The 27,741-nt window shown below is 45.8% G+C and overlaps 1 protein-coding gene across 5 annotated transcripts in view; it reads left to right on the top strand.

Moving 5' to 3' along the window:
- Nucleotides 1-15,285, top strand: part of COMMD7 (COMM domain containing 7) — a 28,242-nt gene extending 12,957 nt beyond the window's left edge. The window contains exons 4-9 of one of the 5 annotated variants that reach the window (XR_011570184.1): nt 11,585-11,641; nt 11,724-11,761; nt 12,193-12,283; nt 12,600-12,628; nt 13,601-13,703; nt 14,538-15,285. Coding sequence is in view for 3 of the 5 variants with exons in the window: in XM_070801492.1 (XP_070657593.1) it covers nt 11,585-11,641; nt 11,724-11,761; nt 12,193-12,283; nt 12,600-12,649; nt 13,500-13,548; nt 14,538-14,614 (362 nt within the window). In the remaining 2 variants the exon portion in view is untranslated. Of the gene's footprint in view, nt 1-11,584; nt 11,642-11,723; nt 11,762-12,192; nt 12,284-12,599; nt 12,650-13,499; nt 13,549-13,600; nt 13,704-14,537 lie in introns of all 5 variants that reach the window. The other 4 variants (XR_011570183.1, XM_070801492.1, XM_070801494.1 and 1 more) reach the window with 4 other exon arrangements.
- Nucleotides 15,286-27,741: the final 12,456 nt, after the last annotated feature.

Here is a 27,741-nt window from a genome sequence, read left to right as displayed (position 1 = left end):
AGTTATTGGATGAGCCTTTAGCTCAGTTATCCTCACCCTTATCCTTGCTAAGACTTTAGTACATATTTTGTAAGAACAAAAACATTTTCTTTCACAACTGCAGCACAGTTATCAAAAGCAGGAAGTTTATACTGATTTAACACTTTTATCTAATCTGTGATGTGTATTCACATTTCACTAAGAGTTATTTGGGGCTTATATTTTGTAAGCTTTTTTTCATTTCATATTTCTAGGAATTAATTTTCATTGTATTGTACAAAAGTATCAGTCCATGGTAGATTGAAAATTTTAAAAATAGGTCTTTTGATGCAGATGGTTTGAGAAGCAGGGTTTGCTTTAGAGCAGTCAGGGAAAGATTCTAGCCAGGAGGGAGGTGATCACAAAGCTTGAGCTTCAGGGTTGTCTGTCGTAACACTGTTTATCACAGAAAAATTAGAAGCAATCCAGTTACCCAGCTGTTGAAAATTGTTGTGATGTGCTGTGATCCAGTTTTGCAGAGGAGTATGGTGGTGGTGCTTGTAGTAAAGAACCTGCCAGTCAGTGCAGGAGATGTAAGAGATGTAGGTTTAACCCCTGGGTTGGGAAGATTCTCTGAAGGAGGACATGGCAGCCCACTCCAGTCTTCTTGCCTGGAGAATCCCATGGACAGAGGAGCGTGGTGGGCTGTAGTCCATAGGGTCACAAAGAGTTGGACACGACTGAAGCGACGTAGTACACACGCATGGTAGTGATCAAGAATTCAGTCTGAGTTAGTAGGAACCAGGTGTGAATCCCAGTCTGACTCTTGATAAGTAGTGTGGCTTTGGTACCCAGTCTCTTTCAATCCCTAGCAATAACCCTCCCCCAGCAGTTGTTCCACTCCCATCTAAGCTTGTTTTGGTGTGTGTGGGGGGTGGTTTTGAAGATTAATTAAGATAATGTAAATAAAATACTGAATAAATATTAATAAATAAATGTCCATCGACTCTATAGACCTGAGTTTGAGCAAGTGCCAGGAGTTGGTGATGGACAGGGAAGCCTGGCATGCTGCAGTCCATGGGTTGCAAAGAGTCGGACATGACTGAGCAACTGAACTGAACTGAAATAAAATGCTTAGCACAGTTTCTCCGCAAAAGGTTCTTATTTTTCATGTTATGTATTAATATTAATTTTTTAACATGTTAAGAAAAATGTAATGATATGGAAAACCTTTCACAATATTCTGTTTAGTTCTGTCTGCCACAGTCCTATTTTTGTGTAAAAAAAAAAAAAGTTAACTGTGGCTCTGTCTGGGTGATAAGACAGCAGGTTATCTTACTTGTTTCAGTTCAGTTCAGTCGCTCAGTCGTGTCCAACTCTTTGCGACCCCATGAATCGCAGCTCGCCAGGCCTCCCTGTCCATCACCATCTCCCAGAGTTCACTCAAACTCACGTCCATCGAGTCGGTGATGCCATCCAGCCATCTCATCCTCTGTCATCCGCTTTTCCTCCTGCCCCCAGTCCCTCCTAGCATCAGAGTCTTTTCCAGTGAGTCAATTCTTCGCATGAGGTGGGAGTTTACTTGTTTATTTTTAGCTAAATATTGTCTTAAAAGTTGCTAGAATTAATTTGGCAACTTAATTAAAAGTTAATTTTATTTAAAGAGAGGTGACATTTGAGCCCAGGCTTAAAGAATGAATAAATGTCGACTGGGCTGAGGAGTAACAGTATCTCCAGTTTGCATATTTTAAAAATTAGTAATAAGCTGATCTTCCCAATATCTCAGCCTAATGATGCATTAAAAGTTGGGAACATGATTTGTTTGTACCTTCTGGTATATTCTTCATGCAGATCCTTTTCTTTGCCCTGTCTTGTGCTCCTAAGGGTTTGGGGTGTGAATCAGAAGATCCCTGAGGTTTCCAGCTGTGGAATTTTATGATCCTCTGTTTGTGAGATTCTTGCCTTCTTTGCTCTCATGGCGGGTTAAAAGCATCAGAACCACAAGGCTGGATGAGAATTGCAGTCTTCCCTGGTGGCTCTGATGGTGAAGAATCCGCCTGCAATGTTGGAGACCTGGGTTCGATCCCTAGGTTGGGAAGATCCCCTGGAGGAGGGAAAGGCTACCCACTCCGGTATTCTGGCCTGGAGAATTCCATGGACAGAGAGTCACAAAGAGTCAGACACAACTGAGCGACTTTCACTTTCACTTAACACAAGAATTAATTTTCATTGCAAACTTAAAACTGCAGAGCTCTGGACAGTCAAAAGGGAAATTTCTTTTTTAACCCTCATCCGACTCTTGTCTCTAGAAATAATCGTGGTATAATTTTGGCATGTATCCTTTTCTATTTTTATGTACACCGACAGACAGAGCCATATACATTCATATCGTTTTGTTTTTCATCAGTGGCAATAAACCACAGAATTGCTCTGTGGCTTGCATTTTTCCATACCTAGTACATCATGAAGATTTCCCCACATCAGCTTCATTCTTCTGGTAATTGCAGTGGACTTTGAACTGAATTAATCTTCTTTTACTTAATCCATTTCCTGTTGCTGGACATTTTAGTTCTGATCCTTCACTCTTAGAAAGTGTACCGTACCACAGTGAACATCCTTAGGAAATCTGTGTATTTAGTGTGTGTGAGCATTTCTGTAGGACAGGTGTCCAGCTTATAGAACCAGGAGTTTTTATCCTCTTTATTCTCATTGTCCAGCCTACACCTGTGGGAATGAGGAAACCTGGGAGCTATTGTGGGCACTGATTTTTCAGGAGACCTCTGTCTGTCGTCCCTGCCTCCGTTCTTCCCGGTCTTTGTCATCTCTGCACCCTGCCCCCATTCAGTCCTGCCAGACTGCCTTAGTTCTGCTCAGTCCTGCGCTCTAGCCCCAGTACTACCTCTGCAGAGTGTCTTCCCAAACCATCTCAATCCATGGTGACCTCCCCTTCCGCTCCGCAACTGAGATAGGTTCTTTTATCTGCAGCCCTTTTTGGAGCATAATGATTTAGTCTTCTGTTGATCATGCTGTTTTGTATGTATCTATCTCGTGGTCCTAACAGATAGTTCCTTGAAGTCCTGGGCGGGTCTGTACTACTTTCCTAAGCCACAGTTACAAGTGAAATGATGACATAGAACAAGAGCTTTTGATTCATGCTGGGTGACTCGAGCTGAACTTGGGAGATCCTGTGACCCTCCCAGGGGATGTTGGGTGTATATTCTTCAAGCAGGATTGATGAGCAGTGTTTATAGCAGACCGTTTTCTGTAGGTCCAGAGAACACAGGTGTGCTGAGTTCCAGGGACGGGCTTTGCAAGCTCACCTGGATTTGAGTCTTGGGCATATCACTTTAGGTAGCTATTTGGCCTTGGACAAATCAGCCTCTTGGGGCCTCAGTTTCTATCTGAAAAACGGAGTAGTAAGAGCAGTTTATGGTGATGCTTTAGGAATAAATGAGTTAGTATCCATAAAGCATGGATATACCATGCTTTTTGGATGTTCAGCATCCAAATACCATGCCTGCTGAACTTTACATGGTTTGTTTATTTATTCTTGGCTGTGCTGCATCTTCATTGCTGTATAAGTTTTCTCTAGTTGGGGTGAGCAGGGGCTACCCCCTACTTGTGGCATAAGGGTTTCTCACTGTCGTGGCTTCTGTGGTTTTGGAGCACAGGCTCAAGGCGCACAGGCTTCAGTAGTTTCAGCACCCAGGCTAAGTAGCTATGGTTCCCGGCTCTAGAGCACAGGCTTAATAGTTGTGGCTCACAGGCTTAGTTGCTCCACAGCATGTGGGATCTTCCCGGACCAGGGATGAAACTGGTGTCTCCTGCACTGACAGGCAAATTCTTTACCACTGAGCCACCAGGAAAGCCCTACATTGTTTATTGATAGTTCAGTTAGTTTCTCTTATGTGCCTCGATGTCAAATCATCAGATAAAACACCCCTTCCCTCAATGGAGAGGATATGAATTCTCTTGATTGTTTAATTCAGTTCAGTTCGGTTCATTTAGGCAGTCACGTCCAACTCTTTGCAACCCCATGGACTGCAGCACACCAGACTTCCTTGTCCATCACCAACTCCTGGAGCTTGCTCAAACTCATGTCCTTCCAATTGGTGATGTCATGCCTCAAAGCTTTTCAAGCTTTTCAAGTTCTAGAGTTGAAGTCTCAGGTTTGCTGAACTCCTCAGTAGCTCTCAACAATTTCTGTTTGTTTTACTCTTTTTTTTTGTTCTCATGCAATCTGACTTTTCCCTTCCTACAGAGTTCAAGAGTTCTGCATTTCTTCCAGAGCATCTGCTAATCATCTGAGGTAGCTTGTAAGTCTCTTGGCCTCTTCCTCATCCCTTGGCCTGATGAGGGATTATCTTTTCAGTCCCAAAGGCTGCCATCCCAGAACAAATTCCCAGCCCTTCATGCCTTGTTATGGCAGCAGCCTCTCCACTTCTGTTCTCCCATCCAGATTCTAGTTTGCCCTGGAACACAGAACGACTTGGACCCTGCTGCTCCTCTCAACTGTTTACTTTGCCTAATGGACTCTGTAGTCCTTAACTTGGCCATCAAGGCCTTCCCCTGTCTAGTCTGAAAGTGCCCTCATTGCCTTATCCTTCCTTCATCCTGGTATGGCTTGTTGGAGTTCAAGGGACCCCAAAGACCTTCTAGATCAGTCTTCCCCAAATTGGTGTTTTCATCCAGAAAAGACTTCAGTGGCCAGGCAGGGTCATAAAGTTCTGTCCCTGCACCTCCCAGCCTTGGAATCTTGGAGATTCACACACACATTAACATACCTCAGTCTCTGAAAAGCCCTGCAGTAAACTGGTTGACCTGCTTAACCAGTATCTGCGAAACAGTTAACCCTGGAACTCTTCTTTTTGGGGGCAGGAGTAAGTGCACAGGGGGAGGGTTAAGTAAAAGCTTTGTAAAGCGCTGATCTAGTCTGATCTTTGTCTTGGAGATAAAGAAACAGAGCCCAGAGAGGGGAAGTGACTTGCTTTAGATCTTATAGACGAAAAGCTGTTGCTGCACCCTCCTTGATTAGCTCAAAGCTTGTGGGTTTGTTGTTTTTTATTTAATATTTTTCTTTTACTATTAAGTATGTAATTCTTAAAAGCTCCTGAGGGCTTCCCTCGTGGCTCAATGGTAAAGAATCCACCTGACAATGCAGGAGACATGGGTTCGATTCCTGGTTTGGGAAGATCCCACATGCAGCGGAGCAACTAAGCCTGTGCCCATCACTATTGAGCCTGGGCTTTAGAACCTGGTAACTGCTGCTACTGAGCTCATGTGCCACAACTACTGAAGCCATGTGCCTTAGAGCGCATGCTCTGCAGCAAGAGAAGCCACCGCAATGAGAAGCCCAAGCACTGCAACTAGAAAGAGTATTCCCTGCTTGCTGCAACTAGAGAAAAGCCCTCACAGCAACAAAGACCCAGCACAACTAAAATAAATAAATAAAAATAAGTCCATGAAGAATTGTTCTCTTAAAAAAAAAAAAACTTGATTTCAACCTTTATCAACTCATGTCCAGATTGCTTCACCTGTGCCCCACCTACTTCAACTCATTGCTCTCCAAACTGGATTATTTTTAAACAAATCTCAGACATCATATCATTTCATTCAATTCCTAGTTATATATCTCTAAAACATAAAGGACTTTCTCTTCCTTATCAAACCACTATGCAATGATCATATCTAAAATTAAACTACAAAGTCAGAGTTCAAACTTCCCCATTGTCTCATCCATTTTGTTTGTAAGTGTTCTCATTAAGATCCAGATAAGGCCCCACCTTGCATTTGGTTCCTGCACGGCCCTTGTATGCTTACTTCACAGCTCTGAGACCTTGAGCCAAGTCGGGTAACCACTCTGAGAATCAGTTTCTTCAGGAATAAAATGGAGCTAATTAATACTAGTAGCTCATACTTTGTTTCAAGAGTGGAGAAAGATGGCGATCCAAGGTTAAATTTGGCACTTTCAGCACAGGGGTCCCGTTCAGTCTGTGGTCAGGGAGCTAAGATCCCACAAGCCATGCAGTGCAGCCAAAAAAATAAAAATAATTTTTAAAGAATTTCTTTTTAAAATATGGAGAAAGATAATAAATGTAAAGTGCTTGCTTCAATAGTAAGTGGTAGTAGCTACAGTGCTGTTAGTATTGATAGTCATTATCATGAGTTGTCACCTAGAAAAGATTACAGGTAACTTTGCAGTAGGGATATAATTTAAGCTGGTTTTTACTTTAATATCTGGCCCTTGTGGGTACCCAGTAACTGGTTGTTATTTATTCACTTATTTATTTGGCTACGTCAGGTCTTAGTTTCATCATGCAAGCAGATTTTCTTGTGGTGCGCAGGCTTATTTGCTCCTCAACATGTGGAATCTTCCCTGACCAGGGATCAAACCCATGTCCCCTGCATTGCAGGAGGATTCTTAACCACTGGACCACCAGGGAAATCTCCACTGGTTGGTGGGTTTTGTTTTTGTTTAAAAAAAAAGCAATAACTTCCTTTCCACACTTAAAGGAGTCTGTCTGGCTGGGCCAAAAAAGGAATAATCAGCATTGAACAATAATCACAAATGGTATTTAATCAAATGCTGGACTAAGTTCCCTGGGGGTTCCCAACCTTACCCTGCTCTATTTCCTATGTGGCACTTTTCAGTAATCCCCTACATGGAATAATACTCTATATAATAGAATCCACTGCAATGCAAGAGGCCTGGGCTCGATCCCTGGGTTGGGAAGAGTCCCTGGAGAAGGGCATGGCAACCCACTCCCGTATTCTTGCCTGGAGAATCCCATGGACAGAGGAGCCCAGTGAGGTATAGACCAGGGGATCGCGAAGAATCGGACGTGACTGAGCGACTAACACTTTCACTATAGGACTTACCTACTTGTTACATTATTGTTATAATGTATTATATATGTTATATTGTTATATCTCAAAAGATTGTGAGCCTCAGGAGGATAGAGACTGTTGCCTGTTCAGTTTTTGATGCCTTCCAACATCCAGCTCAGTGCTGGCACATGGCAGTCTCAGGACATCTGTATACAGTGACTGTGACCTCTATTTGCACTGGAACCTTGCAGGGGTGGGTTCAGCTGATGAGCCTTCAGGGTCAGTAATCACTGAGTGAATGGGGCTCACATGCTCTCCCATCTGATTCACCAAGGTTTAGTTCTGTTCCTTGGACTTCCCTTACTTCTTTGAATAAACTTAGGAAGGTTTTGGCTAGAAGAGTAGTGTTTGCTAACTTTCCAGCCGTTTCCTGAAACCCTCTGCTTGTCACCCACGCTATTTGATGGCAGTGGGGGTTTGCCTAAGGCAACTGTTCCAATGAAAAGTGGAGCTCAAGGACTTATAAACCATCCCAGATGGTTATCTGTATTTAAAGGACATTCTCAGATTTACCCTAGTGACATCTTCTAGTGACTGCAGCCCTGGAGTTCAGATTTCTCTGACTGACGTGGGGTCAAGGCTGCAGCCCTGTCTTGTGCTTACAAGACAGAGGAATCACCAAAGGAAAAAGCTGAAAAAGAAGCTAAGGGCTTGAGGCCTAACATGATGCAAATATGTGTATTTCTTTTTTTTAAGATCATGTTTTTTTTTGTTTTTTTAAAAAACATTTATTCATCTATTTGGCTGCCCTGGGTTGTAGTTGCAGCATGCAAACTCTTAGTTGAGACGTTGGATCTAGTTCCCTGACCAAGGTTTGAATCCAGGGCCGCTGCATTGGGAGTGTGAGTCTTAGCCACTGGACCACCTGGGAAGTCCCTCTCTGTATGTTTCTAAAGTATGGCTCCTGCCTGCCTCAGGTAGTGAGGTTCCATCAGGACAGAGAGCTTGCTTCGGCCCCTGCAGCACAGTAGCCTCAGTTGTCAGTTACTGTCCAGTTGTGGCCTGGTCTTACTCCCCGACAGCATCTCAGAATGACCTGGAATGGAAAGAGCCTGAATTGGGGGGCCAACTGCCCCATAAGCTACTTTCTCTGCTACTTGCCTGCTGTGTGGCCCTGGGCAATACATTTAACCTTTTTTCCTGGGAGGGAGGGTTGTTTTTTTTTTAATTATAGAAAAGCACAGGAAAGCACACAAAAATGACTCACAATTTTACTGCCTTCCTATTAAGAAAGAACATGCAGCTAGGATGTTTTTAAATGACACCAAGAAAGAAAAGTCCCACCCAGTCCCTTTCCTCAAAGGGATCCTCTGTTTTGTGGATATGTTCACCAAAAATGTACCTCACATCTCTCAATTTAGCCATAAGATAAGCATGTAATTAAAGCTATATGCAGAGTACATCATGAGAAACGCTGGACTAGAAGAAACACAAGCCGGAATCAAGATTGCCGGGAGAAATATCAATAACCTCAGATATGCAGATGACACCACCCTTATGGCAGAAAGTGAAGAGGAACTAAAAAGCCTCTTGATGAAGGTGAAAGTCGAGAGTGAAAAAGTTGGCTTAAAGCTCAACATTCAGAAAACGAAGATCATGGCATCCGGTCCCATCACTTCATGGCAAATAGATGGGGAAACAGTGGAAACAGTGTCAGACTTTATTTTTCTGGGCTCCAAAATCACTGCAGATGGTGACTGCAGCCATGAAATTAAAAGACGCCTACTCCTTGGAAGGAAAGTTATGACCAACCTAGATAGCATATTCAAAAGCAGAGACATTGCTTTGCCAACAAAGGTTCATCTAGTCAAGGCTATGGTATTTCCAGTGATCATGTGTGGATGTGAGAGTTGGACTGTGAAGAAGGCTGAGTGCCAAAGAATTGGTGCTTTTGAACTGTGGTGTTGGAGAAGACTGTTGAGAGTCCCTTAGACTGCAAGGAGATCCAACCAGTCCATTCTAAAGGAGATCAGCCCTGGGATTTCTTTGGAAGGAATGATGCTAAAGCTGAAACTCCAGTACTTTGGCCACCTCATGCGAAGAGTTGACTCATTGGAAAAGACTCTGATGCTGGGAGGGATTGGGGGCAAGAGGAGAAGGGGACAACAGAGGATGAGATGGCTGGATGGCATCACTGACTTGATGGACATAAGTCTGAGTGAACTCCGGGAGTTGGTGATGGACAGGGAGGCCTGGCGTGCTGCGATTCATGGGGTCTCAAAGAGTCGGACACGACTGCGCGACTCATCTCTCTCTGAAAGCTGTAAGAATAGATAATATACCCTTCTTTATTTATGCAAAAGGGACCACATTAAGCAGACTGTTCATACCTTTTCTTTTCTTTTAATTATATTTTGCAAATAGGCAGGTCAGGAGCTACCTTATTTTTAAAGGCTGTATAGCATTCCGTTGTACGGATTCTTTGATTCATCATGTGTTTAATGAATTGAGGGCCAACAAGCGAACAGTGCCTGGCTTTTTTTTTTAGTTACTTGGGACACAGCAGTGGGCAAAACCAACCAAGTCCTTGTTCTCAACAAACTGACTTTTGTGAGAAAATTGGCAATAAATACGTAGCATGAAGTTGGATAGTTATAAATTGCCAGTGCAGAAAAGGACACTTGAAGATTGATCAGGGACCCTTTCAGAGGAGGTGCAATTCAAGCCCATTCCTGAGGAAAGTGAGGAGTGAGCATGTGCCGATTTGAGGAAACGTGTTTCCTGCAGGAGCAACTGCAGGGGTGAACGCATGGAGGTAGGAACCTGCCTAGTAAATAATGGGAAAAACTGAGTAAGCGAGGGAGAGAGCAGAGGGTTCTGCAGAAGTTCAGATCCACAGGGCATTGTGAGAACTTCGGGATTTACAATGAGTGGAACAGGAGCTATTCGAGGGTTTTGAGCAGAGAGGAGACACGGTCTGACTTAAGTTTTAACAAAATTACCTTGGCGCCCAGGCTGCTTGTGTGGACACACCAAAATCAGTGTACCGTTTCTGAGTTTCCGTCTCTCCTGCCCACACTGCTAAAGAGCTTCCCTCGCAGATCTCAGTGTATGGGGGTGGGGCAGAGCTGTAGGTGAGCTCTTAGCAGTGCAGTTGTCGACTCTGGATTTGTCAAATCCTCTCCCCACAAAGCTTAACCTTTCTCATCTTTAATTTCCTGGTAAATTAAAAGTTACAATGGTATTCTCCACCTCGGAGTATTTGGGGATCTTCAGATGGAATGTTGGATTTGAACTGGTATAAACTAAGGAGCGGCACGCCAAGAGTTGATTGGAGTGACTGGACTAACAGCCTTCTTGGAGAGCTTTTATGGCCAAGGTTTCCTGGGGTCTTGCCTTTTTTTTATTTCCCTGTGGCTTCCTTGCTCAGTCTGATTTTGGAGATAAAAGGTTTCCTCCCTTTGTTGACACCGTTGATTTTGCAGAGGACAACAGCCCTTCAGATTGTTTTTCTGGAGTGGGATGGGGGTGGGGGCTCGGGTTTAGGGTGTTACTTCAGGGCCCTCCCTGGACCATGGTGGACAACTTCTTATACTTTGATTAGTCATCTTCTGAAGGACTAAAATGTGGAAAATTTTCAAGGTGACTGGAGGCTGTAGCCTGCAGGTTAAATGTTGAGAAGCCCGGATTGCTGGGAGCACTTTATTTTCAGAAATGGGAGCCTGTGAGCGGAACAAAGGAGGGGGGTGCAGGGCAAGAGTAGGAGGGTGGGGTTTCCCAGGGCTCCTGAGGGGAGGGGCTTGACAGCCCCTCCGCAAGCCACTTGGCAACTGTAGAGGCTGAACTGCTTAGTCCATCTGCGTTTGCTTCCGGAGGGCTGACCTTCTGGGGCAGGCTGTCCTGTGTGGAGACAAGAATGCTCTGTAATCCGCCCTAACCGGTGCTGTGACCACTGGGCCTGCGTGGCTCCTGAGCACTTGGAACAGCTGGTGCAGCTGAGGAACAGAACACTACATTTCCTTTCATTTTAGTTCATTAACAGTTAAAGAAAGGAATTCCCTGGAGATCCAGTGGTTAGGACTTGGCACTTTCACTAACGAGGGCCTGGGTTCCATCCCTGGTCAGGGAACTAAAATCCCACAAGCCACGTGGCAAGGCCAAAAAAGAAAAAGTTAAAGAGCCTCATGTGTTTGGTGGTTACAGATGGCACAGTGGCAGCTTTGGGCTGTTACCCCTGTGCCCGCCTGACCTTGAACTCCCCCACTTGGCTCCAGGAGTCTTGGCCTTATTTCCTCAGATGAGTCACCCCCTCCCCAAGTCCAGACAGTCTTTTCTTTTGTCTGTAACTTCATCTATACTTTCTGGAGGGGCCAATGCTTGTGTGGCACCTAAAGTGAAGTGAAATTTGCTCAGTTGTGTCAGACTCTTGGCGATCCCATGGACTGTAGCCCGCCAGGCTCCTCTGTCCATGGAATTCTCCAGGCAAGAATCCTGGAGTGGGTTGCCATGCCCTTCTCCAGGGATCCTCCCGACCCAGGGATTGAACCCAGGTCTCCCACATTGCAGGCAGATTCTTTGCCGTTGGAGCTGCTCAGGAATCTGCCAAAAAACGCCGCCTAGAACGTGCTGCCTTGTTCCCCTCATCTCCTTCCTGCCTGGCTGCACCGAGATCACGCCTAGTGAGCTGAGTCTGTGCGTTCCCTTTGTCGTCCCTGCCACTTAAGTTGTGCCCATTGAATACTTCCTGCCAGCGGATTGATTGATTTGCCCTTTCTGACTGATTTTTCTCTTCTCCCAGGTGCCTTGAAGAAGGGTCTCACAGCCGAGCAGGTCCGGGCCGACTTCATGACTCTGGGTAGGTGGCCACCCCAGGTTCCTCAGGTGACAGGCCCTGTGGCCCTTCCCCGTGGTCATGTCTGCCTTCTGTTCTCTTCCAGGTCTCAGTGAGGAGAAAGCCATCTACTTTTCTGAAAAGGTATCAGAATCCCTCTTAATCAAAGTGAATTAAGATTGTTTGCTTTTATTTCCTGAAAACATACAAATGGAAAACGACCAAGGAAAAACCATCAATCATCTTATGTCATTTCCCAGCTTACAGTTTTCACTCGGTTTCATGCAGATGACATACATGCCTGAAAACACTACTTAGTGCACCTAATATTTTCCCTCTGATTTGACTAAATATAAATATCATACAGTTTTTGTTCCAACCTGGATTAAATCTTGGAATAAAGGAAGATTCCCGCTGCCCCTCTCGACCTGGATCTGTGCACACAGGCCGAGCCCGTGCCTCTGCACTCTGCCCACTGTCTGTGTAAAGACTAAACGTTGCATTGGGGGCGGAATAAAGAGGGTTTTTTCTTTTCTTTCCATTGTGATGACTTTGGCTTTCTGCTTTTGTTCCAGTGGAAGCAGAACGCCCCCACCCTTGCTCGATGGGCCGTAGGTCAGACTCTGATGATTAACCAGCTTGTAGATATGGAATGGAAATTTGGAGGTAACCAGTTAGAGCCAGTCCTGGGTCACTTGGATGATGCAGGGTTGGGTGGCAGAGGCTCTCAGATGACTTCAGTGGAGAAGCGGGATCCTTGGTCCCCTAAGATTGTTGGGTCCAGCAGCTGCTTCCCTGTGTCACTGTCCACATTCAGCAGCTCTTTCTACCCACGGCTGTCCGTGAGTTCACTTCCTGAAAAGCACATTCTCCTGTCTTCATCCTGGCCCCCACATGGCTCCTGCTTTAAAACTTACAAGATTGGGCTCTTCAGAGTTAGTCCTCAACCAGTCACTTACTATTTTTTTCTTTTGTGTCACAGTGACGTCTGGGAGCAGCGAACTGGAAAAAGTAGGAAGTATTTTTTTACAAGTAAGTCTTTTTCTGATCTCTGAAAATTGGGAGATTTTTGACTTGGTTATAAAGTATTACATCTACATTTTACAATGAAAAGTGAAAGTGAAGTCGCTCAGTAGTGTCCGACTCTTTGCGACCCTGTGGACTGTAGCCCACCAGACTCCTCCGTCCATGGGATTCTCCAGGCAATAATACTGGAGTGGGTTGCCATTTCCTTCTCCAGGAGATCTTCCCAACCCAGAGATCGAACCCAGGTCTCCCACATTGCAGGCAGATGCTTTAACCTCTGAGCTACCAGGGAAGCGCTCACATTCTACAATATTCTAATGCAGTTACTCACTCAGTCGTGTCCAACTCTTTGCGACCCCATGGACTGTAGCCCACCAGGCTCCTTTATCCTTGGGATTTCCCAGGCAAGAATACTAGAGTGGGTTGCCATTCCCTCCTCCAGGGGATCTTCCCCACCTGGGGATTGAACCTGGGTCTCCTGCATTGCAGGCAGATTCTTTACCATCTAAGCCATCAAATCTACCTTGGGTTTCTTTACTATCCAGTTAAACCAATGTTCCACTGAAGTGCCTTGTGTATTTCAGAGCAATGTGGTCAGCCAAAGATGTGGTTACTAACATGCTTACTTTCAGATGAATAAGATCTGGATATCGTTCTTCAAAGTTTTGATTGTTCCTGTCATCATGGGAATTGTTAGAAGTTTTGGTGTTGGACAATCTAGACAGCTCTCAAGTAACTCTCAAGACACTGGATGATTTAATGTTTCTGTGAAAGTTCAGGTTTCAGGAATTTCAATGCCCAATTGTCATCGTTTTAATTTAAATATTTTATTTCTTTTTTTCCTTTTTTGGCTCAGTTAAAGTTGGTGGTTAAGAAAGGAAATCAAACTGAAAATGTATACATAGGTGAGTCCAGATTCCCATTTGAATCCTTCCACTTTTTCCATGTTTTCTTTAGTCCTTAGGCTCCTGAGTGTGTGTTACTCGCTCAGTCATGCCCGACTCTTTGCAACCCCATGAACCGCAGTGCACCCGGCTCCTGTGTCCATGAGATTGTCCAGGCAAGGATACTGGAATGGGTTGCCATTTCCTTCTCCTTAGGCTCCTGAAGCCCACCACTGATCATTTTTCCATAAAAAAAGTCATAATTAGACTGTGGAATCTCCATTTTTCCACCTTTGCTCTCCTAAATGATAAGCCATTAGCAAGTTGGAGACCCCATAGTCAATGAACTTTTTGCTAAAGGGAAAGTGTGGGGTAGGAAAGTCACTCAGTTGTGTCTGACTCTTTGCGACCCCTGAACTATACAGTCCACGGAATTCTCCAGTCCAGAATACTGGAGTGGGTAGCCTTTCCCTTCTCCAGGGGATCTTCCCAACCCAGGGATCGAACCCAGGTGTCCCGCATTGCAGGAGGATTCTTTACCAGCTGAGCCACAAGGGACGCCCAAGAATACTGGAGTGGGTAGCCTATCCCTTCTCCAGCAGGCCTTCTGACCCAGGAATCAAACTGGGGTCTCCTGCATTGCAGGCAGATTCTTTTCAAACTGAGCTATCAGGGAAGCTTGGGGTAGGAACGGTGAATATCTAAGAGCAAGAAGCTCTGGGGCTATGGGAATCACATCAGCTGTCCTGAATGGCACTCTTTTCATCCCTTTGTGTTGGGGAGTTAATGCCATTTAAAATCCCCCCTCCACTTTTTTTTTTTTTTAAATGGAGCTGAGAACTTTCTGTGTTCAAGGCTTCAGTTCTTTATTATGATCAATTACCCATCCAGAACTGCTTAGAGGTATTAAGTCAAAAAATAAAAAGGAAGTCGCTGGGTGGAAATTCATTTTCTTGGGTGATTCTGTGGAGTTGGAAACATTTACCTGAAGCCGCGTTTTCTCTCCCCAGAATTAACCTTGCCTCAGTTCTACAGCTTCCTGCACGAGATGGAGCGAGTCAGAACCAGCATGGAGTGTTTCAGCTGATTTCTGTCCCTGCCTTGCATCTCCACCCCCACCCCCCACCCCCTCCTCCTCTTTCCCGGTGACCCACTCTGAGAGGCTGCTGGGCTCCCAGGCCTGTGGCCTCTCCTCTGGGCCTGCCTGCCTCTTGGGAGCCCGTGTGCAAAGTTTCTGAAAAACAAAGGATTAAGTACTGAAGGAGCCCGGACATGATGACCCTGAAGAGTCTTCATGAGGCACCCTCCACCACATATCTCCCAGGTCACTGTTTAGATATTCAGAAAGGTGATTGCATCTCAGATGCAGGGGAGGAAGTAAGTCAAGTCACCTCCCCTTCAAAGCTCCAGAGTACACAAATGGTCTGTTGCTCAAGATACCAACACTGATGACCTTCCCCACAAGACAGCAAGGGCTTGTTTATGACTAAGGAAGAGGTGGATTTCATGAATGACCCAAAGGAAGCTCCCAGCAGAGTTCCTACAGTTTGTGGTGGTGGGGCCTTGCTGATCGGTCTTTAGTGGACACCTGTGTAAAAGTATGGGCTGGGTCTGCTCTGAAAAAAAAAAAACAGGCTTCACTTCAGGTTTTGCCCCGTTGTGGGTAATGAGGCGGACCTTTTGAGGTTATTTCAGCTTGTTTTGGTTCAAGCTGACCTTCTGTGGTGGTTAGCTGAAGAATAAAGATTCTGAAGAACAGGTCTGCATCCGGTTGTCTCTGTGCGTGAATTAAAGAGTCATTTGCCTTGCAGAGAACTAGTGCTCTCATCTTCAAAAATTATCTTCCTGGTTTTAGTGAGGGCCCTGGGGCTTCAATGAAATTCGCTGTAGTCCCAAGTGGGTGTTTGTAAGAGCAGTTCAGGGGAGACTCAGGTCAAAAATATGAAAAGTGGAGTAGATGAATACTTTGTGTTCAGATAACTTTAGTACCAACCTGGCATGTGACTTCTCCTCCTACCTCTCCCCTCTGCCTCAGAAATTTTTTAAAGTCCTGAATGGATAATACATGCCCATGATTCGAAAAATACAGTGTAAAGTAATTCCTTCTGCTGCCCACTTCCCACTTAGCTAGTTCCCCTCCCTGTAGAGAAGTCCTGTCTTTAGTTTATTCTGTGATCATGCATTTGCAAATATATAGGCACAGAATTTGACTTTTCTTCCCACACAAATGGTAGCATCCTATATACACAGCATCCTGCATCTTGCTCTTTCCCACCTCATTTGGAAATCACATCAGAACAAAGAGAGTAGCCTCATTCTTTGTAACAAATGGATGGTTTATTTAACCGCTTTCCTGCTGATGGGTATTTAGGTGCTTTCCATTCTTCTCTTATGAATGATGCTACAACTGAATTTTTAAAAAACATTTATTTTTGTTTTACTTGTTTGGCTGCGCCAGGTCTTAATTGTGGCACTCAGGATCTTTTGCGGCATGTGGGGTCTATTGATAGTTCCCTGAAACCAGGGGTCACATCTGGGTCTCCTGCATTGGGATTGAGGATCTCAGCCACTGGACCACCAAGGAAATCCCCTGGATATTTTTTCTAATATATATAATACCATTTTACACGAGGGGAAGTGTATTTATAAGGTAAACGTGAAAGTGAAAGTTGCTCAGTCTCGTCCGACTCTTTGCGACCCCTTGGACTATACAGTCCATGGAATTCTCTAGGTCAGAATACTGGAGTGAGTAAGCGTTCCCTTCTCCAGGGAATCTTCCAACCTGGTGATTGAACCCAGGTCTCCCACATTGCAGGTGGATTCTTTACCAACTAAGCCACCAACATATGGATGTAGAATTGCTGGGTCAGTTTATCAATGAATATGTTCATTTATCAAAGAATGTAGAAAGAGTAAAGCAAAAAGCCCCTCTGCCTGGTTTCCCATTACTCGGTTACCCCACTGCCCTCCTCCAACAGGTAACCCTGCTGTTAGTTTCTTAGCTATCCTTCCAGAGTTCCCCACACACACACATGTAAGCAATAGGACTTTTAGTATTTTTGTTGCTTGCATACTGTACACATTATTCTTAATATATCTTGGAGATCTTCCCATGTCAGTACATAAATAGACTGCATCGTTTTCTGTGACTACAGCATATTCTGATATGTGGATGGGTTATAACCAGCATTTGCTATTTTGATAAATAGTGCAGGTATTAGTGTTCTCCAGAGAGCAGAACCAGCTGTGTGTGTGTGAGAGAGAGAGAGAGAGAAAGAGAAGGAGGGGATTGATTTGTTTTAAGAATCGGTTCACAGGATTATGGAGGTTTGGTAAATCCAAAATCTGTAGGGTAGGCTGGCTGGCTCGAGACCCAGGGATGAGTTGCAGATCCAGTGCAGAGGCAGTCTGCTGACAGAATTCCTTCTTGCTGGGAGGAGGCATGGGAGTCAGTCTCTGGGCTAATAAAACCTTCAACTGATTAGATGAGGCCCACCCACATTATGCAGGGGAATCTACTTTACTCTGATTTTAAATCCACAAACTTAAATGTTAATCTCATCCCCAAGACACCTTTATAGAAACATCCAGAATAATGTTTGGCCAAATATCTGGGCACAGTGGCTCAGCCAAGTTAACACACACACGAAACCATCACAGTGCCAAACTCACCTCTTCAGTATGTGTGTGAGTCGCTCAGTCATGTCCGACTCTTTGCAACCCTATGAACTGTATGTATCCTGCCAGGTTCTTCTGTCCATGGAATTCTCCAGGCAAGAATGCTGGAGTGGTCTGCCATTCCCTTCTCCAGGGGATCTTCCTGACCCAGGGATTGAACCCAGGTCTCCCGCGATGTAGGCAGATTCTTTACAGCTGAACTACCAGGGAAGCCCTGTTTCAGTCTACGGAAGGTCACTGCCCACAGGTCCCAAAGAAGAGCAAGTCAGTGCCTTTGAACAGAACTTACAAATGTGTCCATGAGGTTTCGTGTGCCTGACACTATAGGAATCTCATATAAAAAGAATTCACAGAATGTCAGAACAGGAAGTTACCTAAAGTGCAATCGAATTAAATCCATTCGTATTACAGAAGGGGAAACAGACTAGAGAGCGAAATTGGTTGTTGGCCAGTGGTCTGGGCTGCCCTGTGAACCATGGGGTCTGCCTGGTTTAGAAACAGCAGAATCCTGAGAGACCCAAGACGATCAGCCCAGCAAACTACCCAGGGCTGGTTTGCATTAGATGCTCTGTGAGACCTGACCCTGGCTCCACTGGGTGGATTCTGACCAAGGGGTTCCTGGCCCTGTCCAGTTCAGGCTCTCCTGCCCACCTGCACCACTGCAGTGGCTTCCTGTTGGCTCCACCCCAGTTCTCAGCTTTCCAGCTTCTGTAGCCTGGCCTGTCCCTGCGTGAGCATTCTCCTAGGCAAGACTCATGTCAACCAACAGATCCAAAGGCTCATGGCTCTGCCGGGGTCCTGGATAAAGTGCGAAAGCCTGACAGTCTGGCCCTGCTTGTGTCTCCCACAGCTCCACTTCCACGGCCTCCTGGCTAGGTCCTATACTGGAGGGTCTGGTCCACCGTGAGGCCATCGGCCTCTCCTGCCCTTGGGAGCCAGTGCTTCCCCACACCTCTAGACGTAGCATCCTTGACAGGTCTGAGAGCCTCCCTTGACGGCTCCAGGCCTCCGCTCCCTAAAGCTCGGCTGCAGGGGCGAGGAGGGCGGTCCTGGAGTCACGTGTCTCTCAGGTTCCTTTCCCAGCCCCTCTATTCACTGCCTGTGTGACCTCGGGTAAGCTCCTAACCTCTCAGAACCTTAGTTTCCTCTTTTTAAAATGGGCATATGGGACTTCCTTGGTGGTCCAGTGGCTAAGACTCTGAGCTCCTGATGCAGGGGGCCCAGGTTCGATCCCTGGTTGGGGAACTAGATCCCATATGCAGCAACGAAGACACAGTGCAGCCAAATAAAAAAAATTATAAAATGGGTACAGTTCTTGGACTTCCTGGGAGGTCCGGTGGTTAAGACTGTGCTTCCACACCAAGGGGCATGGGTTCGATCAGTAGTCAGGGAACACAAGCCGCCCAGCATGGCCAAAAATTTTTGAAAAATAAAATGGGCATGGTTCTTACCTCTCAACGTTATTGGACAGGCCACTTAGCACAATGCCTGCTCGACTAACAGTCAGCTCTTCATTATCAAATTAGTATCACTGTTTCCAGAATTCTGTTCCCCACTAGTGTGTGAACTTCTTGATAAGAGCTTTGCTTTTCAGCTCAGTCGTGCCATCACCTGGTATCAGTCAGCTCTACTCCCTCCCGCCCCTGTCTGGTAACGGGGTAACAGGCCCTGTCGTTAGGTTTTTTGAACTTACATCAGAGTGTTGTTTTTATGTTATTCATTTATTTTTGGCTGCTCTGGGTCTCCATTGCTTTGCGCCGGCTCTCTCCAGTTGCATTGAGCAGGACCAGTCTTCGTTGCCAAGTGCAGGCTTCTCGTTGCTGTGGCCTCGCTTGCTGCAGAGCACAGGCTCTAGGTTCTCGGGCTTCAGTAGTTTTGGCTCCCAGGCCCCAGAGCTCGGGCTCAGTAGTGTGGCGTCTGGGCTTAGTTGCTCCTCGGTATGTGGAATCTTCCTGGACCAGGGATCAAACCTGTGCCCCCTGCTTTGGCAAGTGGATTCTACTGTGCCAGCAGGGAAGTCCCTGGAGTATAGTTGATTAATAATGTTGTCATCAGCTTCAGGAATACAGCAAAAATGATTCAGTTATACAGGTATCTATTCTTTTTTTCAAATTCTTTTCCCATTTGTTATGTAACAGTCTAACAGTTATGTAGAATAGGAACTTACATTATAAGGCACAGTTCCCTGCCTTATACAGTAGGTCCTCCATTGTTTATCCATTTTAAATAAAGCAGTGTGTACATGTCAACCCCAAACTCCCTGTGTCCCTCCCCTCACCTGTTCTTAGTTGAAATGAGGCTTTGTAGACCCTCCACTGCAGACTGTTAACAAACCTGCGTGGCTTTATTTTTTATTTTTTGGCTGTACTGCAGCATGTGGGATCTTGGTTCCCTGATCAGGGATCAAACCCACACCCCCTGCCTTGGGAGCATGGCATCGTAACCCCTGGACAATGCAGCAATTCCCTGCATGGCTTTAGAATAAATGAGGGGAAACTGGTTTGATTGTTGATCATTTTTAACATGGATCATAGATGAGTCTTTAGCGTGAAGCAGCTGGGTTGAGCACCCGTCTTCCGATGCCTTGTTCCCTGACTCCACAAACATTCTTGGAGCGCCTCCTGTGGGCCAGAGTTCCACCGGGCCCTGTGGGAGCAAGTTATAAACTGTGCATACGGAGAACTGAGCCTTTGTTTTCAGCGACCTTATTTCTCCGAAAGAGATTACACCCTCACTTGCATTTGTAGCTCCAATTCCGTCACGAACTCCAGGAACTACTTCAATCCCTTCGTTGTATTGGAATTTCATCACAAATGTAAGCTGTTGGGTCAGGCGCATTGATCAGGGCCTCACACTGCAGGGCAGGGGTTTTACCGCAGTGCTGCGAGCAGAGTGTTTTTCACTGTTAGCACTTCATCTTTGCATTGATCCCCTCTTGTTCCTATTCTTATTAGAAATCTGCTATCCGTTAGGGTAGTTTTTGGCTGCAGGTTATTCTTGTTTATATTTTATTTACTTTTGGAGCATGGTGTTCAGTAAGATGGCAGTGGTCAGGCCAAGAGAAGATCAACCAGAAAGACCTGTATTCTTTCCCTGGAGGGGAAAGGCTGTCCTGGTTGGGGTGGAAGGGGGCGTTTCGTATTCTTTCAGTTCTGACACCGTTGTTTCGTTTTCCTCTAGTGATGTTAAAACAAAAAACAGGTGATAACAAGGAGAATCCCCAAATAGTCCAATGGTCAGCTGTTCCCCAGTGAGACCAGCTGCCCAACCATGAGCATTTGTTAGAATGTAGAAATGAGCTTTCCAAAAGGCAACCCAGTAACACTTATTTTGCTGAGCATGTTTGGTCTTTTCGAGATTGTATGTTTTATATTTGCCATGTTTCACAAAGGTATTTCAGAATTTCTATGAAAAGTACTATAGATAGTGCCTGATGGATGATACTTTATACTTGGGAAGCACTAGACCTTTTTTTAAATTTTTTTGGCTGCACTCCGTGACTTGTAGGATCTTAGTTACCTGACCAGGGATTGAACCCAGGCCCTCAGCAGTAAAGTGCAGACTCCTAACCGCTGGACTGCCAGGGAATTCCCTAAACATTGTTTTTTTGTTTTTTTGAGGGGAGTCAAAGTTACTAAGGCATAATTTACATACAGTAAAATTCACCCTTTTTTAAGGCTGCAGTTCAATGAGTTTTGAAAACCATAACCGCCACTGCAATCAACATGTAAAATACTTCCACCACCCCGGAAAGTCCCCTCGTGGGCCTTTTTTTAAGATTTATTTTTTCATTTTAATTTTGGCTGTGCTGGGTCTTCACTGCCGTGCAGGGGCTTTGTCTGACTGTGGTGCCTGGGCTTCTCATTGCTGCGGAGCACCCGCTCTAGGCACAGGGCCTCAGTAGTTGCGGCGCATGGGCTTAGTTGCCCTGAAGCCTGTGGGATCTTCCCCGAGCAGGGATTGCATCCATGTCCCCTACGTTGGCAGGTGGAAGCCCCCCTCAGGAGTTTTTACAGTCAGTCCCCTTCGCTCACTCCTAGCCCTGGTAACTACTGTCCCCTCAGTTTACCTTTTCCAGAATGTTGTATAAATGAAATAACTCAGTACATAGCCTTGTGTGACTAGCTTCTTCCACTTCAGATCAAATCAGTCGCTCAGTCGTGTCCGACTCTTTGCGACCCCATGAATCGCAGCACGCCAGGCCTCCCTGTCCATCACCAACTCCCGGAGTTCACTCAGAATCATGTCCATCAAGTCAGTGATGCCATCCAGCCATCTCGTCCTCTGTCGTCCCCTTCTCCTCTTGCCCCCAATCCCTCCCAGTATCAGAGTCTTTTCCAATGAATCAACTCTTCGCATGAGGTGGCCAAAGTACTAGAGTTTCAGCTTTAGCATCATTCCTTCCAAAGAAATCCCAGGGCTGATCTCCTTTAGAATGGACTGGTTGGATCTCCTTGCAGTCCAAGGGACTCTCAAGAGTCTTCTCCAACACCACAGTTCAAAAGCATCAATTCTTTGGCGCTCAGCCTTCTTCACAGTCCAACTCTCACATCCATACATGACCACAGGAAAAACCATAGCCTTGACTAGACGAACCTTTGTTGGCAAAGTAATATCTCTGCTTTTGAATATGCTATCTAGGTTGGTCATCACTTTCCTTCCAAGGAGTAGGGGTCTTTTAATTTCATGGCTGCAGTCACCATCTGCAGTGATTTTGGAGCCCAGAAAAATAAAGTCTGACACTGTTTCCCCATCTATTTGCCATGAAGTGATGGGACCGGATGCCATGATCTTCATTTTCTGAATGTTGAGCTTTAAGCCAACTTTTTCACTCTCCACTTTCACCTTCATCAAGAGGCTTTTTAGTTCCTCTTCACTTTCTGCCATAAGGGTGGTGTCATCTGCATATCTGAGGTTATTGATATTTCTCCCGGCAATCTTGATTCCAGCTTGTGTTTCTTCCAGTCCAGCGTTTCTCATGATGTACTCTGCATATAAGTTAAATAAACAGGGTGAAAATATACAGCCTTGACGGACTCCTTTTCCTATTTGGAACCAGTCTGTTGTTCCATGTCCAGTTCCAACTGTTGCTTCCTGACCTGCATACAAATTTCTCAAGAGGCAGATCAGGTGGTCTGGTATTCCCTTCTCTTTCAGAATTTTCCACAGTTTATTGTGATCCACACAGTCAAAGGCTTTGGCATAGTCAATAAAGCAGAAATAGATGTTTCTCTGGAGCTCTCTTGCTTTTTCCATGATCCAGCGGATGTTGGCAATTTGATCTCTGTTCCTCTGCCATTTCTAAAACCAGCTTGAATATCAGGAAGTTCACGGTTCACATATTGCTGAAGCCTGGCTTGGAGAATTCTTCCACTTAGCACAGTATATTTCAGATTCCTCTATATTATTGACATGTCAGTAGTTTTTTTCCTCTTTATCCCTGACTTAAGGCTACATCCCAGTTTCTAAAATCTGGAATGGATTATTTCTTGCTTCAGTGATTATGAATAAAGAACAGCATTCATTCCTTCAGATCCATCATCTTGTTTGAACTTCAGGACACTCTGAGAGTTGCATATTGTCACACCAGTGTCTGAGAAAAAGGACACACCAACGGTTACGCCACATGAGGTCACATGGCAACAGTTGGGATTTTAGTCTTCTGCCTCCCAACTAGAAAGGATTTTTGTTTTTTACCAAGATACAATTCACATTCCATAGAATTACAACTAGAAAGGTTTTAATTGAACTTAACGTAAATTAAGAAGTATTACAAAATCAAACCCATACTGAAACATCTCCATGAATATTTCATTTCTCACTCTGTGTTATCTCTTGATTCAATGGGGCTCTTTTAAACCATGGGTAACTCTAAAATGAATAAAGTGTACTAGTCCAAAATAAACTAAAATTGATATAACAAATAATGGAAACAATCTAATATAAAGCAATAGATTGGGTATATCCATTATGGTGTAGGTATGTAATGGACAAGCATGCAGCCATTGAAATGGATATTGAAGAAGACAGTAAAAGGACCTTGGTCATGATATACAGCTAAAAAAAATCAGGTTACAAAACAATAAGATCAAGGTGAACCTACTCTTGTAAAGTTTACATAGAAATTAGTTGATAAAGTGAATATAAAGGAAAATATTATCAGTGGTGGTTTCTGAGCCATGGAATAACAGGTTTTGAATTTTTTCTTTTGGTTATCCGTACTATCTAAATTTTTCAATGTAAGCATCAATTTGTGATGTTTAGTCGCCAAGTCATGTCTGATTCTGTGAGTCCACAGACTGTAGCCCACCAGGCTCCTCTGCCCATGGGATTTCCCAGGCAAGAATACTGGAGTGGGTTGTCATTTGCTTCTCCAGGGGATCGTCCTGACCCAGGGATTGAACCTGCATCTCCTGAGGTGGCAGGCAGATTCTTTGCCACTGAGCCACCGGGGAAGCCCAGTTAGTGTGATCTATTTGTAGAGATAATACATGAAAGGTGCACAGTGACAAATTCAAAGAGAACTCCTTCCCTACCCCCTAGATTGCTAAAAAGAACATCTGTTTTTTTTTTTTTTTAAGTTTTTTCAACCAAAACAACTACACTTCCTCCACTCCACCTACCTGAATTATTTCTAGATGCCTCGCCTCTGATGAGGTCGGGTGACGCCCTGGGGCTGATCTGGGCCCTTAACCTGGGCCTTGTCTTCACTCCTCTGGCAGGTGATCCCACTTCTCCCCTGTAGCCCCTCTGGGACTAGCTTCTCCCTACTGCTTTTCATTTCTGCTCCCCTGGGTCAGACCCTGAACCCTCACAGGAGACTCAGAGAAGCTTTAGTCAGATCACTGCTTTCATAGAGAAAAGAAAGTCATAGAGAGAGGAAGGAGGGAGAGAAAAACTTCCTTCCGCCCCAGAGCTTCCATAACCTCCTTCAGCACTTCCTGCTAGTGTGGTGGAATGAGTCTGAGCTTTGACATCAGACGTGGGTTCAAATAGCTATCTATGTTCACAGATGCATTCACTCGGTGAGAATATTTTGACTCTCTCGCCGTGCACCCGCTCCTGGGTGAAGCGGTGTGAGACCTTGAGGAGGTTTGCTTCACCTCTCCTCTCTGGTTCATTGGTAAAATGGAGACAGTGTCAACCTCACAGGGTAATTGTGAGGGTCTTTTTATAATTAATTTTCGATTTTTATTTTTGGCTATGCTTGCGTGGGCTTTTCTCTAGTTTCAGTGAGCAGGGAAATAATGACTCCGGGACTCTATTAAATATTGCTGCGCTGACCGGAGAAATCTCAGGCTCGCCAGGCCCAGGAGGCGTAGACGAGGGTCAGGAGGAGGAAGGTGGCCACAGACAGCAGCATGTCCCTGTGGTTCTCCTGCCGAACCAATTTCAGCTCCTTCTCATAGTTGGAGGCTTTGTTCATCAGGCTGCTTTTCTCCTTCTCCAGAGACCTCCTGGGCTCTGAGCTCAGCTCCGCCCCACAGAGCCTGGAGTTCACAGCCTCCAGGTCTCTCTGACATTGTGGCAGCTTCTTTCTAGCCCATGAATCTCTAGAGTGATGCCCAAATTGTCTTGCTTCATTTTAGTCCTGTTACTTGTCAGGTTCTTGGAGCCATTATTTCCCCGCTCTGGTTGCCGTGTGCAGGCTTCTCATCACGGTGACTTCTGTTGTGGGGCATAGCCTCTTGGGCATGCAGACTTCAGTAGCTGCAGCATATGGGCTCAGTGGTTGCATCTCCCAGGCTTTAGAGCACAGGCTCAATAGCTGTGTCGTCCTGGCTTTTTTGTTCCACGGCATGTGGGATCTTCCTGGATCGGGGCTCAAACCCATGTCTCCTGCATTGGTGCATTGGTGGTTTCTTTACCACTGAGCTACCAGGGAAGCCCAGTTGTGAGGACTGAATGAGGTGGTCTCCATGGGGCACGCAGCCTGCACCGTCATCCCCTCACTAACTTAGTACTGAGCCTGGTATTCTGAGCAAAGGGGAAACCAAAACAAAACACGTTCAGTGGCAGTAGGTGGATGCCGCAGGACTCACCCCAGGACTAAATGAGAGGCTAGACTAGTGGTTCTCAAAGTGTAGTCCCAGGACCCACAGTGTGAGCATCTCCTGGGAACTTTGGAGAAATACAAGTTCTTGGGCCCTCCTTTAGACCTGTGCATCAGCAACTCTGGGGTTGTGACCCAGTGCTCTGCGTGGTAACCGGCCCTCGGAGGGTAACTATGATGCACGCCTGCCTTTGAGGCCACTGGGCTATCCCACCCCCTGCATTTAAGAGACCACCAACTATGTCGTTAATAAACACAGGGTATGACCAGCCCAGGGGAGACCCCCCTCTAAGATCATACCATCTAACAGAGACACCTCTAGATTGGGCTGTGGAGCCTTGAAAGCACCCCAAAATTTAGGGACAGCCCCTAAAACACCTGGGTTTCCCTTCAGGAGCAACTTGTGACTCAGCCTTGAATTTAGTGAAGAGTTTTCATCCGTTCCCTTGAGTTAAGAGATTCCTAATTTTCATCCTGCTGAATGAAACAGAGAAGCTGTGAGACTTCATGGGTGCTTTGGTCTGGGCTGCAGACAGAAGGGGAGACAGACTCTCCCTTCATACCCTGGGAATTTCAGTTCAATCAGCAGTTCTCTGAGCTGCTCACTACGTTCTTGGCAGCCCCAACTTCAAATATTCCGTCCCTTTGTCCCTTTGGGGACCCTTATACTTGTTAGATCTTTCCCATGGGTTTTTGATTTGGAAGTGATGGTCCCTGTAACTGTGCAAAGGGCACGGTGCTGGGGTGGTAGGGGCTGTGATGAATTAGGACACCTGCCACTCACCCTCGAGGAACTTGAAATCAAGAAATGCACAGGAAATTGTAAATCCACGTGGACAAGCAGTGGAGTGGAGGAGGACACTGGGTCACAGAGCCCTGGGAGGAGAGGTGGCCAGGAGCTCCAGACTGGTCCAGAGTCAGGGCGTGGTCACTTTGCCCTGACAGGCCGGAAGAGAGGGATCTGAGGGCCACACTTCCAAGTCACGTGGCCTGTGCATTGTGAGAAATGAAGAAGCTGCCTCTGGCCTCTTTGGAGAGCCCCGTTTACCTACTGTTGACTAAATAAAGGCTTAGAGAGGCTTATGGAATAAGGCTGCTTTCACATCAAAGGGCTCTTACAAAACAGCTTGGTGATGAGTTAAGTACAAATGAATCAGAAACAGATGGACTCAATTTCCTCGAAAATACCCCTGGGCTTCAACAAGAAGGGGGAAAGTGCTCAGCCAAAGGCATTGTGGGTTTTTGCTGATCCTAAAATATGCTTGGTGATTTGGCCTGAAACAGAGCCGAGATGTAGGGACTGTCAGACTCCAAGTCATTACAGGGTCCAGCTGGCGTCTGGCCAACACATCAGCTGATCCCCAGCAGGCCCTCCTTGCTCTCCTCGATGGCCCGGGAGGAGACCCCATTGGCTTGGTCCTGCTCTGGCTTTGCAAGCCTAGACAGAAAAGCCAGTGAGACCTTCCTTTTCCCTGGCTCTAAAATGCAAGAGTTAATTTAGATGATCTCTTAAGGCTTTTTCAGCATGGGTGTTCCATGAGCAATAATAACAGTAATAATTGCCAGCATTTACTGAAAGATTCCTTATGCCAGGCACTGCTGCGTTAAAAGCTTTATATACATTGGCTTGTTTTACTTCTTTCAGCAGCCCTGGGCTAGCACTATAATTATCTCTATTGTACAGATGAGGAAACTGAGACTCAGAGAGTTAAATAGCTGGCCCAAAGGCCCACAGCTGGTACACGGCAGAGTCTGGATTTTAACCGAGTGATAAGGTATCTTGGTAATATCTAGCCTGTCAAGTTCTGGATTTCCATTCTCATGGCAACTTTCTAGTCCTTGAGTTGGTATTAAGTAGTCTCCTGACTGCCCAGCCAGAGGCTGTCCATTCTCTAAGAAGTCTTTAGAACTTTGGCCAAAGTAAACCAAAAACACAACTTGCCCTTGCTACCCTCCTCTCCCCCAGACCCTTAAGTGCCTGTGTCAGATGCTGGGGACACCCAGCCTCCTTTCCGGGAGGTGGACAGTGACTTTGAGACAACATGACAGATGCCCACTAGAGGAAGTCTGCAGAACATGCCCTAGGAGCCCCGATGGAGCCTTCTGACCGACTGGGTGAAGCCCAGCAGGAGTGAGGAAGGCTGGCGAGGGGAGATTGAGGACCCAGCAGTGGGTAACGGCGGGAGCTCCCTTGGCAGGGAAGTGGGAAAAACTTGTGGTGCTTGTGGAAGAACTGGAGGTCATTTAAGATGAGGAAGGCCCTGGGGTATGTGTTGGAGAACCAGAACCACAGGAGAGAAGGCCGGGAAGATAGTCAGGGACCAGATCCTACCAGATGAGCCTTAGAACTTGATCTTAAAGGGAGTCACAGACAGGGGTTAAGCAGGAGAGGGGCAGGAGCATCAGTGCCCACCCACCCCCGGCCTGGTCCCCTTCCAGGCTGTCTCCAGCCCCAGTGGGCAAGGGCATGTCCAGCACAGCTC

The sequence above is a fragment of the Bos indicus genome, chromosome 13 (assembly GCF_029378745.1).
Source record: "Bos indicus isolate NIAB-ARS_2022 breed Sahiwal x Tharparkar chromosome 13, NIAB-ARS_B.indTharparkar_mat_pri_1.0, whole genome shotgun sequence".
NCBI classification, from domain to species: Eukaryota; Metazoa; Chordata; class Mammalia; order Artiodactyla; family Bovidae; genus Bos; species Bos indicus.
The sequence above is the reverse complement of the archived record's forward strand: the minus strand, read 5'-3'. Positions and strand labels throughout refer to the sequence as shown.